At 34.1% G+C, this 14345-nt stretch overlaps 1 protein-coding gene across 3 annotated transcripts; it reads right to left on the bottom strand.

The window, feature by feature from the left end:
• Nucleotides 1-390: 390 nt before the first annotated feature.
• Nucleotides 391-13304, bottom strand: LOC107889055 (magnesium transporter MRS2-1). 3 transcript variants are annotated; one of them, XM_041076420.1, is made up of 3 exons: nt 13165-13304; nt 11351-11956; nt 391-670 (listed from the first exon to the last, which is right to left on the bottom strand). In XM_041076420.1, the coding sequence occupies exons 2-3, from the start codon at nt 11933-11935 to the stop codon at nt 536-538; spliced, it is 720 nt and encodes a 239-aa protein (XP_040932354.1). In that variant the 5' UTR covers nt 11936-11956; nt 13165-13304; the 3' UTR covers nt 391-535. The 3 variants fall into 3 exon arrangements, with proteins under 3 accessions (XP_040932354.1, XP_040932353.1, XP_040932352.1); XM_041076419.1 differs by lacking the exon at nt 13165-13304 and adding an exon at nt 12882-13003; XM_041076418.1 differs by lacking the exon at nt 13165-13304 and adding an exon at nt 13010-13158 and having other exon boundaries at nt 397-670.
• Between the last annotated feature and the right edge of the window lie 1041 nt (nt 13305-14345).

Below are 14345 nucleotides of genomic sequence, written 5' to 3'. Positions count from 1 at the left end.
CCCTTCATGCAAACAAATTTCCCTTAATCATTTTGATTCTTAAGGCAAAAATGGAGATGAGTTTTGATCATAATGAAAAAAAAATTAAAGAAGAATTTTTTTCCTCAAGTTGAAATAATAGGTTCTCTTTTCTTGACAAATAAGAAAGGGATATTTACCGACTTTTCATACAAACCGTTATTTGTTAAAATATTTGATATATGTTAAAGATTTTGGTATCCATTAGAGATTTTAGTATTTGGTTATAAATTTTGATATCTATTTAAATTTTGGAAGCTAATGGGAATAACCAGTTAAAAGTTTTGTTTTACATAAAAGTTTAGGGAATCATATGTTAAATAGTGTAAACTAGAATTTTCGTTGCTTAGCCCAAAAGGGTTTTGAGTTGCTTTTGTTGTCTAGCGCTAAGGTACAAATATAGCTTATAAGGTGCAAGGTATGCCTAGTCAAATGCCTTAACAACACTGATCAAAATAAATAAGGCTATCATTTACTTTCCAGGGAGAGAAAGAGAGCAAAAGTAAATGCAAATACTTTATACCTTCTGAACTCTTCGAGTCAAAGCAACAAGTCTGCTCTTTAGTCTACGAACTCTCTCCAAGTTTAACGTACTAATCTTTGATGTAAGCTCATCGAGTAATGGATATGCTTCAACTTCCAATTCTGCCGCCTTTAAAGCATCATATAAGTTACCAACTTGCTCAAAAGTAATCACATGCAAACAATAGAAAAATTGATAATAAAAAAGCACTAATTAAAAAAAAGGACCCAGAGCTCAACAAGTAGATAATGGTCACAATAAAAATACAATGTTAGTGGTCAAATTTTGATAGTTCAGTTATAACTAGTCTAATCCTCAGCTTTTCATTAGTTAACTCCCCAGTATCCACTAAGCTTCTAGGAACCTATATTACTGTTAACACATTATCAGAACTAGAGAGCATTAAATAAGGAGAAAAAAATAATTTCCAACTAAGCCACTAATACAATGGTAAAAGACTTAATGCTAAGGTTTTGGTTGACATAAATTCTAGTTTCAAACCTTGGACAACCTCTTCTCCACTCTTTCCTCATAAATGGCCAAAAAAAGAGAGAAGTTATAAATCACATTGAAGTTATCATATATTTTACCCAAATGTGATAACAACATATTAAATATTCTCTCTAGAAAGTAAAAGTTAATGCTCTGACTGACTTGTGGCATATTTGCCTAATCCTCTAAAAAGAGTTTATTATAAGTAATTCAACAAAACATGAATGTAAAACAAGTCATCCCAAGATTCAAGAAAGAACAAACACAAAATCTAGATACTGAATGGTACTGTATCCTAGACATTCAATATTGGCAATTAGCTACCTCTTCTCAGTGATTTGTTTGCTTAGGTAGGTTCACAGTAAAATTGCCCTTCTAACATTTACTTCTTTGAATAAATCCTTTTCAAGCTCAAATGATTTCAAAGGTCAAGGTTTCAGTTGTTTTCTCAACCTCATTCTTGTACGTTAGACAATTTCCTTAGAGTACAAGCAACATTTACAGAAACTTTCAACAAGTCACTTCAGCTGACCTCACATATTATGGGATCCATGACAGGTTGCCATGATTCTCTCAAAAAAATACTTGACAGAAGGGGTCTTAATGTTGGTGTTTTATCAACAGCAAAAGCAGAAAATATGACAAAGAAAAAAGCAACAAGATGTATTAAACATTTTACTTTCTCACAAACATGCAACAAGGAATGAAAAATTAATTTTCATTACCATTATCATAGAAATATATGACTTTTATAGGCATTTTTTTTCTACCAAACACAACTACTACCACTAATCAGTCTAGAAAGTTGTGAAATATTGCTTGTACACTAAAATAGGCCAACTAAATAAGTTATTTAGCTACCTAAACACAACAAGCTGTCATCAAGCTTGTTAATTTTCAGCCAACTATAATTACAATGTAACTAAACAAGGAATTTGTTTTTGCAGCAAGCATACAAGCTGCAAGCTCTTCAACAAAATTATCACAGTAGCATAGTTGGCCACTTTTCAACACTCATTGACCTCCATACTGCAAATACCAATCATTCATCAATTTTTTTTAGCTTGGCAATCCCAAGATGCTTTGTTTCAAGTTGACCTGCTTAAACAATTCATCTACAACATTGGCCTCATTCTCAACCATATCTGACTCACACACTTAACTATCCAGTCTTTTTTGTCAGATTTGGTTTTTATATAGAGTCTTCTCCTCCTTCACAGCCTTGGTTTGCAACTTGCCTTCAAACGCATCTTGCCTAGTCTTGTTTCTTCTTGCACATACTCCATCCTGCTATGAAATATCTTGCACTTGGAGTGTCTGCCACTTTGGCTTGCACTTGGATTGTTCGCTACATTGGCTTACACCCATTTTGACTTGCATTTAGACTGTGTAACACCTTATACGCAACCCGATTTACCATATCTGAGTATAGGATGCCACTAAAATTAAACACTTAATAAAAATTTTAAAATGGACAAAGACTTTGCTGAACATACTTATTACCTATTTATTATTCTAAGTCATAGCTTCTGAAGATAAATGTTTATTTGATTACAATTGATTCTAAATGATATTATAAGACAATATCACTTAAAACTTTATTAAAACAGACCCAATAGTGGCGTATAATACTATTCTCCATTTAAAAAAATATTCTTAAAAGTGTCCCTCTATATGCATAATATCTCTACTATCAACTACTTTGGCACATTCCTGACTTGTCCCTTCCGGTGAACCGATTCAAATCTTACAACCTGTATTGCAAATAAACACCCATAAGTTCAATATGAAACTCAATAAGTCCCAAACAGTATTACCTTTTAACTATATTGTTGAAATCATTAACTTAAAGATTCTAGACTTCTTTTCAGAGTTTGATAGATACTTTTTCTAATTCTTGGTTAGTGGATAACCATACACCGATCTCTACACTTAACCATCTTATACGCTCTTCATTCAATTGGCAGATCATAGACTTTATACCATATTTCGAATCCCATTACACAACTTCTTTACAGATAATAGTTGAATACACTTCTAAGAATGATACACAACGAATGCTACTTTTGAAGTATTCTTTTATAGGATCCATCAATTATTAGAACCCATGCTATATCGCTTCTTCAAATCAGTCCATTTCTTAAAAAAATATAACATTTTAATTCAAGCAATAGAATTTCATATGTCTTCAATACAGGACCTAACCAGGTTTGGCGGACACTTGCATCACCTAATATTTCAAATACATAAAGTTTCCTGTCATGGCAGATTACTATGGCAAATTTCTCAGTCGGTTACACAAGAAATTATTTTTCTTACATTTTTACATAACTCATATTTGTCAGTACTAGAATCATATAATAGGAAGATATTAGACAATGATCACACTCACACCAACAACAAAATATCACACACATCCAGACTCTATGAGTCAACTCATTACGGCAGAAACACCAATAAAAATCTTATTCATATCTAAGACAGAATCATATTTTCTAATACTTAATTTTTCATACATGCATACCACATGTCATATCATGTCGTATGTTGTTTACTTCATTTACGTACTTGTAGATATTTCTAATAAAACATATGTACACATATTTACATCACTCTATAAGAATACATATTAGTTCACAGGAACATCAACCATACCATAGCCAACATAAAATGACATTAAGTGTCACGAGCCAAAGTACAAATCCCGTGACCATGGCACAAGATGCGTCCCATGGAAGTCGATCTATTAGATAGGGATCATTTAGCCCAGAGAACTGGCCCAATTTTAATAATTGTTGGAGAAGCCTATCAAATTAAAGCCTGGTTGGCCCAAAAATAAAGATATGGCAACAGATGCTATTTTTAGTAAGTAAGGGAATCATATCTTGTATATTTGATTTGATATTGTGTAATCTTGTAAATCCTTAAAATCAAGGGATAGACTAATCTCGTCCATCTATGTATTTTGATCTTGATCGTCAATTTTGGGGGAGCTCAACTATAAATAGAAAGCCTCCCCCTCATTTGTAAATCATTCATTGTATGTTGAATTCTTAAGAGTAATAGAATTCTTTAAGCATTTACTTAAACACTTTGTGTGCAATCTTTCTTTGGCTTTTTGTTGTTCATTCGTAGCTTTTTTTGGCACAATCGCTTTCACTATACAAATTGGTGCCTTGGAGAAATTCTAAAAGAATCTTCACTTTTAGGAGTAAAGGCTGACTTAGGCGAGTTTGGAGTGAACGAATCGCCTAAGGCCGCACAAATAGTGAGACAAAAGATCTAGCCCCGTGATAAGTGGTATCTGAGCTATTAGTTCGAAGGCACTATTGGGATGTCGAAAGAAGTTGTTGATCAAAATGAGCCAATGTAAACCCGTGGGAGGGCCAGAAAAGTAAGTCGCTCGAGGGACATACTGACAGCTTTGGAAAATTGAGTGGTTAATCTCGAGGAGTCTATAGGGAATATGAAGGAGACACTTGATTTATCGAGGAACGCACAGATGGGTTTAACTCAATAAAAGAGCAACTTAGAGATTTTGTGTTGGATTTTCTCAGTGCCAATACAGAAAAGATGAATGAATTACTTAATTCCTCTATGTAAAAGCTGATAGAGAGGGATGAGAATCTCAAGGATATGGTGTTAGCCATGAATAAAGAAATTGAAGAGCTTAAGGGGGAGCTCACAATTTACAAAGCTGCTTTGAGTAATGGGATGTTGTCTTAAAAACCGAAGCAACAAGTAATGGATGTTCCCAAACCGGAGAAGTTCAAGGGTACAAGGTCCGCAAGGGATGTGGACAACTTCGTGTGAGAAATGGAGCAACACTTCTGAGCAATGGGCATCGAGGATGATGCCATTAAGCTAAACACTACTTCAATCTATTTTACCGATGTGGCTCTCTTGTGGTGACGTTGTAGGTCCGCGGATGAGAAACATGGTGGGAACGCAATTGAGACTTAGAAGGAGTTTCAAAGAGAGTTGAAGAAGCAGTTTTACCCACAGTATGTCGAGAAGGAGGCTCGGGTTAAGTTGTGTTGTCTTACATAACAAGGTATTTTTCTGGAGTATGTTCAGGCATGTAGCGAGCTGATGCTTCAAATTTCTGACTTGAGTGAGAAAGAAGCAAGCATTCTATTGGTTTGAGGATGGGTTAAAGCCATGGGCAAAGCATGAGTTGTGTAGGCAAGGAATCACCGAACTTACTGTAGCTATGGCCGAAGCAGAGTCCTTTGTTGAGCTTGGTCTAACGGAAAACAAGTTCAAGTCATCTGAGCCAAATAGAAAGGGCAATGGTGAGAGAAACCATGAGAAAGATAAAGAGGGACTTAGCGATGATGGCAACAGTACTGATAGCACAAGTGGACATGGGAAACAACGAGATGCGAAGCGAGGATCCAATAACCCAAGGGACAAGGAGAAGAAGATAAAATGCTTTCATTGTCAAGGACCACACATGTTGTGAAAATATCTGAAGAAATTGATGATTTCGACTATCCAAAAGAAAAACGAGCTGAAGAAAGAGGCGAAGCTTATTGAGGGAAAGACATCGAGGGTCAATTCAATGGTGCTCATTCCTAAGAAAAAGAATGGTGGAGAAGGGTTGATGTTTGTGGACATCAACATTGCGGGTCAAAAGCGGAGTGCTCTTATTGATACGGAAGCATTGGACTTGTTCATATTGGAAAAGGCTACCAAGAAGCTTGGTCTGTCGATTAGGAAATCGAATAAGAAGATCAAGACAGTAAATTTTGGGGAGGACCTAACTCTGTGGGAGTAGTTTGTAATATGGAGCTACAAATCAACGAATGGAAGGGCAAGGAAGACTTTGAGGTAATCCAATTAGATAATTATGATTATGTACTTGGCTTAAACTTCCTTGATAAGATTCAGACAGTTCTGCTTCTATTGGCTGATAAAATTCATATTGTCACTGATCCGTTGTCAAAAATTATAGTGCCAGTGCAATGGGATGTGAAGGTTGGGATCAAGGTGTTGTAGTCAATCCAACTAGTCGAAGATGTTTCGTATGGGAGAAGCATTAACTCGATAGAACGGAATACTACGAAAGTCCCTTCGGAAAAGTAAATGGAGCAAGAGATCGACATGAGACCTATGGAGTCAACTGTAGAGTCATCACCTTTGGGGAAGGTGGATGGTGTATTGGACTTCGAGGAGGAAGAACCGATGCAAAAGCAGTCAAAGTGAGTAAATATTGCGAGTAAGGCGTGTAAACACTCTGATTGTGTTTTTAATTTTGACTTGTTAGCTTGGCAAGGTCGTAGGGACCCTTTCAAAGTTCTTAAGCAATAAGGCCGAGGAACTGTAGGCAGTACGAAGCCAAGATGTGAGAATCCAGGAGATTCTAGTGGGAACAAGTCAAAATTGAGACAAGTTAGAACGGATACTTCTTGCCAACGAGATGTACCAACAAGTGCAACAGTTCAAGTTAAGAGGCGACGAAAGTCGAGGCAAAGGTTCCGAAGGAAGGGACAACCCGATCACAGGACAAGTCAGGAAGAAGCCAAGGTAACGAGAAAGTTTCAAGGTGAATCAAGTCAGTGTTATTTAAAAGTCGCAACGAGGACGTTGCGAGAATGGGTGGGGGAGAATGTTACTGGCCAAAGTACAAAGCCCGTGACCATGGTACAAGATACGCTCCATGAAGGTCGATCTATTAGATAGGGATCATTTAACCCACGAGAATTGGCCCGATTCCAAGAATTATTGAAGCCTATCAGATTGAAGCCTGGTTGGCCCAATAATAAAGATATGGCAACATAGGCTATTTTTAGTAAGTAAGAGAATCATATCTTGTAGATTTGATTTGATATGGTATAATCTTGTAAATCCCTAAAATCAAGGAATAGGCTAATCTCGTCCGTTGATGTATTTTGATCTTGACTGTCAGTTTTAGGGGAGCTAAACTATAAATAGAGAGCCTCCCCCTTATATGTAAATCATCCATTGTATGTTGAATTCTTAAGAGTAGTAGAATTCTTTGAGGATTTACTCAAACACTTTGTGTGTATTCTTTCTTTGGCTTTCTGTTGTTCATTTGTAGCTTCTTTTGGCACAACCACTTCCGCTATACAAATTAGTACCTTGGAGGAATTTTAAAGGAATCCTCACTTTTGGGAGTAAAGACTAACTCAGGTGAGTTTAGAGCGAACGGATCACCTAAGGCCATACGAATCGCGAAATGAAAAATCTAGCCCCGTGACACAAGAGTCAAGTTTAGACTTACCCGACTCACCTTTACCTCGACCAAGAGCTTCTGTTTCAACATTCCTTCTCGATCCAGTAGTAACAATTACTTAAGAGATCATGAAACTTCTATTAGAATCCTCATTTACAGTTAGTTTAATAATGTTTCAACTACGTGTGACCCCAGGTAGGGCTTTTCACTTACACCCTACTGTTCTTACATCTTTCATCATCTTCCCTTATCAACAATCATAACATATAGGGTTATAAGACTTACCAGAAGGTTGAATCATCCATTAATTAAATGATATTTTAGTTCTATCTCATCGAAGAAGAAAAGAACATTTAGGTTAGAAGGAATGACCAAAACGTAAAGTAGAAAGAAAAGTCATCTGAAATGGCTACTCTCTTACTAGATATATACTCATTGTCCCCCTACTATGGACTTTAACAAGTTACGATGCTTACCTAACTCAATCTCCTAGTTTTTTCAAAAAAAAAATCTGGGGGAATGTAAATAAAATCTGGCGAATATCTTTAGTACTATTTTGACCAGTCACAGAGAGGGTCTAATCAATTCAACTGACTCCCAACTAATTTTGTCACGAGAACAAACATGAATAGTGTTCAAATAAACCTAGTGTACTATACTTTGGCAATAACTCATATGTGGATAGCCTTAAAGACAATTAAGTCTCTAGTAACATTCTCATACACTTGGTAGACTCTTGTGCCTAACCAAAACTCTGAAATGTACTCTTCTTTAGGTGTATCATTTTCGAGCTAAGTCTTTCTTCACTTGACGATACCTTGAAATCAAAGCCTTAAATACCGTCAACGGGCGAATTCTTTGTTAGTATGTGCCAATATTTTGACTCGCCATCAGGCCAACAAGATGGCGAATTATGCTCCCACAGTAAATCCTAAATATTTTACATACATACTTTACTCATCGTTCTGAATTCGCCAATTTTTGGGGGGTGTGACAGACTGTCCACCACTTTAGCTGTCACCAATTTTGGCTTGAATTTAGACTGTTCATTGCTTTGGCTTGCACTTGGGTTGTCTACCATTTTGGCTTGTATTTAGACTGTCTACCACTTTAGCTTGCACCTACTTTTGGCTTGCATTTAGACTGTCCGCCACTTTGGCTTACACTTGGGTTGTCTGCAATTTTGGCTTGCACCCACTTTTAGCTTACATTTAGATCATCCACCACTTTGGCTTGCCCTCATTTTGGCTTGTACTTGGACTATCCACCACTTTGGCTTGCACCCACTTTTAGCTTGCATTTAAGTTGTCTGACGCTTTGGCTTGCACTTGGATTGCCCGCCATTTTAGCTTGTACTTGGACTGTCCACCATTTTAGCTTGTACTTGGATTGTCCATCATTTTGGCTTTACTTGAACTATCCGCCATTTTGGCTTGCACTTAAATTGTCCGCCACTTTGGCTTGCACTTTTTTGGTTTGCTCTTCAACAAGCTCGCACTTTGAAGGCTTGCTCTTACTCCATCAACTCTTCCCTTAGTTATCCTAAGTTTGTTTGGGAGTCTCACAGGAGTGAGTTGCTACTGCCTTAACAATCATCCCTCAAAGATAACAGGCTTTGACAACTTTTGTCTTTCTTAACAAATAGCAAAAGCAAAATCAATGGCTCTTGAAGACTTAGACTCATGATACCAATTGTTGGCGTTTTATCAACAACAAAAGTAGAAAACAGGACAAAGAACAAAGAACAAAGTAGCAAGATGCATGAAATATTTTACTTGCTCACAAACGTACAACAAGAAAAGAAAAATTGATCTTCATTACCATTATCATAGTAATACATGACTTTTATAGACAATTTCTTCTACCAAACACAACTACTACTACTAATCAACCTAATAAGTTGTGAAACATTGCTTGTATACTAAAACAAAGTAACTAAACAAACTGCAACATGCATACTGCAAGCTCTTCAACAAAATCATCACACTAGCATAGTTGGCCAGTTTTCGACACTTAAAATTTTGGGTTCCTTCAATTTACTTACCATTCATTAAAAAATAATTAAAAATTTAAATTTTTAATACTCATCATAAAAATTAAAATGCTGGCAATTGATTCTCAAGAATCTTTCCCCTTTGATTTGTTGCTACTTTAACTGAATATTAGGTTGCTCACAATATAAAATATAAGATAGCTGATGAATCTGGTAACAAATGATTAATATTTAATGTGTAATCCCAATCTAAACTCTTTTTCCAAACCAGATCATGGATTTCTTATAACTTCAATAAAATATAAGGTGCGTTCAGATATAAGTGAAAAAGTTGATGCATGTGTTAAGAATATCTATCTTTAAACATAAAAATATTATCATTTGTTTTTACGGTCAACATACGAAAGTCATGATATCATTAATGCCTCATTTGGTTATTAGTGTGATAACATGAGAAAAAAGGCTTATTTATGACATGTATTACAGTCCTTAGATAAAGTAAAAAATAGTCAATTCAAATTTAAACTTGAAAATAGAAAGATAAGTAAAGACTCTAGTAAAAAAATAAGACCTCAAAATAAGAAAAAAAAATCTTTCTTTTTCCCAAAACAATTTATGTAAGTGACTAAATTTATCAAATTAAATTAATTTATTGTTATCTCATATACTAAAACATATTAAGTAAATAATACCCTGTTAATCGAAGCATAAATGGTTATAATCCCCTTAGAATTTCGAGCCTCCCCATCAACACAAAAGCATTCCTCAGAAATTATCACCTTAGTGAAAGACAGCTAAAAGCAAAACTTTTCACATTCCATATAAAGTAGCAGACGCACATTAGTACTTAATTTTGGCAGAAGAAAGCACACAGATTGGCTCTTTTGTATGAAGTTACCATGAAATAATTGGATTTGCGATTATGCCATTCTAAAACCAAAATTTTTATTTTAGCAAGGCAATTAGGTAAGCATTGCATCAATCAAATAAGGGTGTTCATCAAACAAATAATTGCTATTAATTTACAATTTAACTATTTTTAATGTCACCTTAGATTAGTTAAGTATTATTTTGATGGAGACTCTAGATGGGTGATAATTAACTATTCATTTTCACTTGAAAACGGCAGAAGGTAAAGATCAAGAATTCATGAAAAACAGCCAACATAAAACTATTCCCGATAAATTTACAAATAGGAGCGCATGATGTTGGAGACCATATATTATAGGACTAAGAAGGATCAATGTTTGAAATTGCAGATAGACTTTATCTGTCATGCTTATACTTCCCTTTTCTCTCAATGGCTTTAGAAAGAAATGACATTAAGGTTCAAAGGTTGGAACTCATAGAATCATGGTTGCACTTTTCTCTCTCCAATAGACAAGAGGGAAGAGAATCTTACCCAACCCAATTGAAATTTCTAAACTAGTCAATGAGCCAACCTTGGTCCAAACTTGTACTTCCAGCCATTTTGTAAAAGGAAAAAGGTAAGCACATCATTCCTTTTGGAATGCAAAGACTATTTTTAACCGTTAGATTTGTTTTTTTTTAATGTAATGCTAGAATTTAAAATTTCAAAATTAGTATTAAAGGTTTAAGGTTTAATATTTATAATCTAGGGTATAAGACTTAGGATGCAAGATTTTAGGAATAATTTTATTTTTGTATTTAACTATACAAATTATAAATAATTATAACATTTGACTATCCATCTTACTCACTGACGGTGTGAACATAATCATTCCCTCTTTTTAAAAAAAGGTCAACAAAACAAATTGATACTAAATCACAAAACAAAAACAAAGTCTTTATATTAAGGGATATAAAGATTGTCATCTTCGTGGATGAGGCAAAAAGGGGTGAGAAGATGGACATTGAGAAAGAAAGTCCACTCATAAAATCTGATTTATGAAACTTTGCTGGGAACAAACTTGATACTACATCATACCACACAAGCTAGTTTAGATTCAATATCCAATTCATGAATTGCAATTCCTAACCCTCCATTTTTCAGCAAGCTATATTCTCAAGAGAATAATTTTGGGAGCACAAGTTTATAATTGAAGTACCTTTGTTTATCATCGCGTATTAAGTCAAACACAATGACATTTTAGTTGACACGTACCTGAGAATCAAGAAATGTACATGCAGATTCCAAAGCAACCTCAAGAGCCCTAAACTCGAAGGGTAAATAATCGGGAGATGGACTCCCATACACATTGTCAAAATTCCTAAAGCTTCTTCGGTTCAACTCAGGACCCTCTGGTTGCCAAACCTCACCTACTCCACTTGTTAGTCGTCTTTGTAGCTCTACAACATACTGCAAAACATAGCTATCAAGGGAATTCAAGAGCAAAACTTCATCAGCAGTGATGATACATCGTATCTGCTCTAAATTTACAACAATAGCCTTCTCTCTGCCAAGGATTGTGGAGGGGTACACAAACAAAGGATCAAGAAGCCGTAAATCCCGAGCTGGTAGATCACAACGACGCATCATAGTGAACTTGTCAACCTCGATGACATGGGAATTCCCAGATGTATCAACCCGGATCCAAGATCGGAGTCCTTGGCCCCGCTTCTTTAAACCAGATAAATCCAAGCCTTGGAAAGGTTGACGTCCGGAGGCAGGTGCCTGAGATGTAGTGCCTCTAAGATTTATAGCCGATTGGGGTTTCAGTGGGAGCAGACGTTCTTTTAGGTCCGCCATTGGTATATTATTCTGAATCACCTAAACAAAACCATGAAACTCAATATCATACAAACAAAACAAGTTCTCAGAAAAGACCCTAGATAAAATGGTTTCAAGATGCCCACTTTTCCACCTAAAGTCTAGTGGCTAGCTACTTATGTGTATGTGCATCCAAACAACTTGACTGGTGACCTTTCTACTTTAAAGCCAGCCTGAGCGCCAATTGCATAATTAGATTAGTCATGTTTGTTTATGCATTTAGAAACTGTAACAATGTTGGTTTCTAGCAACCTAAGATCGAAATCCATTAAACCAAAAAAAGATTGATGATGAAATTAAGCATTAGGATATCAACTAAAATGCTGCCCGAAAATCACCTAATTTGCAAATAGAGAGTAAAATCCATTAAACCACAAATCATTCAGCATAAGAAATACGAAATTAAGCTTCAGGATATCGCCTAAAATGAAAACTCGAAATCGCCCTTATTCCATCATAAGCTTATAATCAAACTAAATGGAACAATGAACACAAAAAGTAGCATTGAATAGAGAGTAAAATCCATTAAACCACAAATAATTCAGCATAAGAATGACGAAATTAAGCATTAGGATATCAACTAAAATGCTACTGCGAAATCGTTTAATTTCTTCATAAGCTTATAATCAAACTAAATTGAACGAGAAAAAAATGAAAATAAAGAGTAATCCATTAAATCACAAATAATTCAGCATAAGAATTACGAAGTTAAGCATTAGAATATATAACCTAAAATGCTAACCGAACTCGCCTGATCCCCTCGTAAAATTATAATCAAACTAAATGGAACAATAAAACAAAATTAAATTTGAAAATAAAGAGTAAAATACATAACAAAATATTCCACCTCAAGACTGAAGCATTAAAAAAACAAAAAGGAAACAACAATAAGCAATCAGATTATTTCTAGAATAAAAGAAACTACCTTAACTCGAAGAAATCAACTATCGATGCCATTGTTTAATTAAGTAAATAGCAGATGTAAGCTGCGAATTAATGAATCAAAATTATAACATAAAATTAAAAAAGAAAATCCAAGATTTGGAAAAGCACCTTGGCATGAGAGGATTATAGTGGAGAGAAACTCATTTATTTAACAAAATCCAAGAAAAACTCATTTTTAAAAGGAAAAAGAAGAAGAAGAAGAAGAAGAAGAGATTATAGTGGATTCGGTAAAAAGATATTATATTTGGTAAATGATCATTTACCTAAGATTGAATAAATAAATAAATGATATTTCCTCTTTTTTAAGTGGCAAATTCTTCGCGCTGGATTCGGGTTTAGTGGATGAAAAAAATCGATTTGAGCCATCCGGCGAACTTTGCTTTTGCATTTGATTAAACCACAAAGTAATTGTGCCACGCATTGAGCAATTACAAGAATAATGACTCAATTAAGCAGTGGCTTATTGGTATAATAACTTATTTGGTAATTCAATTTTATAAAAGAAAATTTATTTTAGCATTTTATTTTTTTTATCTTTTTTTAGCTCTTGAATTTGTATTGTTTATTAAGATACTTTAAAATAGTGGAAAAGTTAACGTCTATTAACTTTGTAGATGTGACATTCATGTCAAAATCCATATGTATACCATGATAATAATTAATTATTTTTTAAATTAAAAATATTAATAAATATTTCATAATAATTTTTATACTTTTTAAAAAATTTTCATTCAACATAATTAACAAATGTTAACGTTTTTGAGGTTATTTAACAAACAATGCAAGTTTAAAGACGAAAAAGACAAATTTTAAATAAAGAGCTACAATGATTTTTTTTTATAAAATTAGAAGGCCAAATAAGTCATTATGCCAATAAATAATATTAATAATTGAGGTGTTTGATTTTTTAAATAATATTAATGTAAATTTAGTATTTTACTTATTTTTTATTAACCATATGTATAATTATTTGTTGTTTAATTTAAATTTTTTTGTTCTATTTAGTTTTTCACATAATGTTAAATTATTCATGTGGACTTGATGATGTGGAAAAAAACAAAATTCTACGTGTTGAGTTTTCATTGGTTAGTTTAGTAATTCACTAACGATGTTAACATTGAGTACCATAATAAAACACTTATTGATAGTTCATGTACTACATTGAACATTTTCAAAGTACACATACCAAATAAGTTATTGATAGTATAGGTACCATAATAGGATGCATATTAATAGTTAAGGCACCACATTGGATATTTTATAAAAGTGCTAAATGTAATACATCAAAAAATACTAAAAACATTAAAATTAATATTTCCCAACAAATTAAAAATAAATTTGAAAAAAATATGTACACTTAAATAACACTAAGATAGATACAACTTAACAAGTAAATGCCATTAAAAAAATAACATAATTAACAATAAAACAAGTGTTATACAAT

Source organism: Gossypium hirsutum, chromosome A09, assembly GCF_007990345.1.
Source record: "Gossypium hirsutum isolate 1008001.06 chromosome A09, Gossypium_hirsutum_v2.1, whole genome shotgun sequence".
In the NCBI taxonomy this organism is placed as follows: Eukaryota; Viridiplantae; Streptophyta; class Magnoliopsida; order Malvales; family Malvaceae; genus Gossypium; species Gossypium hirsutum.
This window is presented reverse-complemented; position numbering and strand designations above follow the sequence as displayed.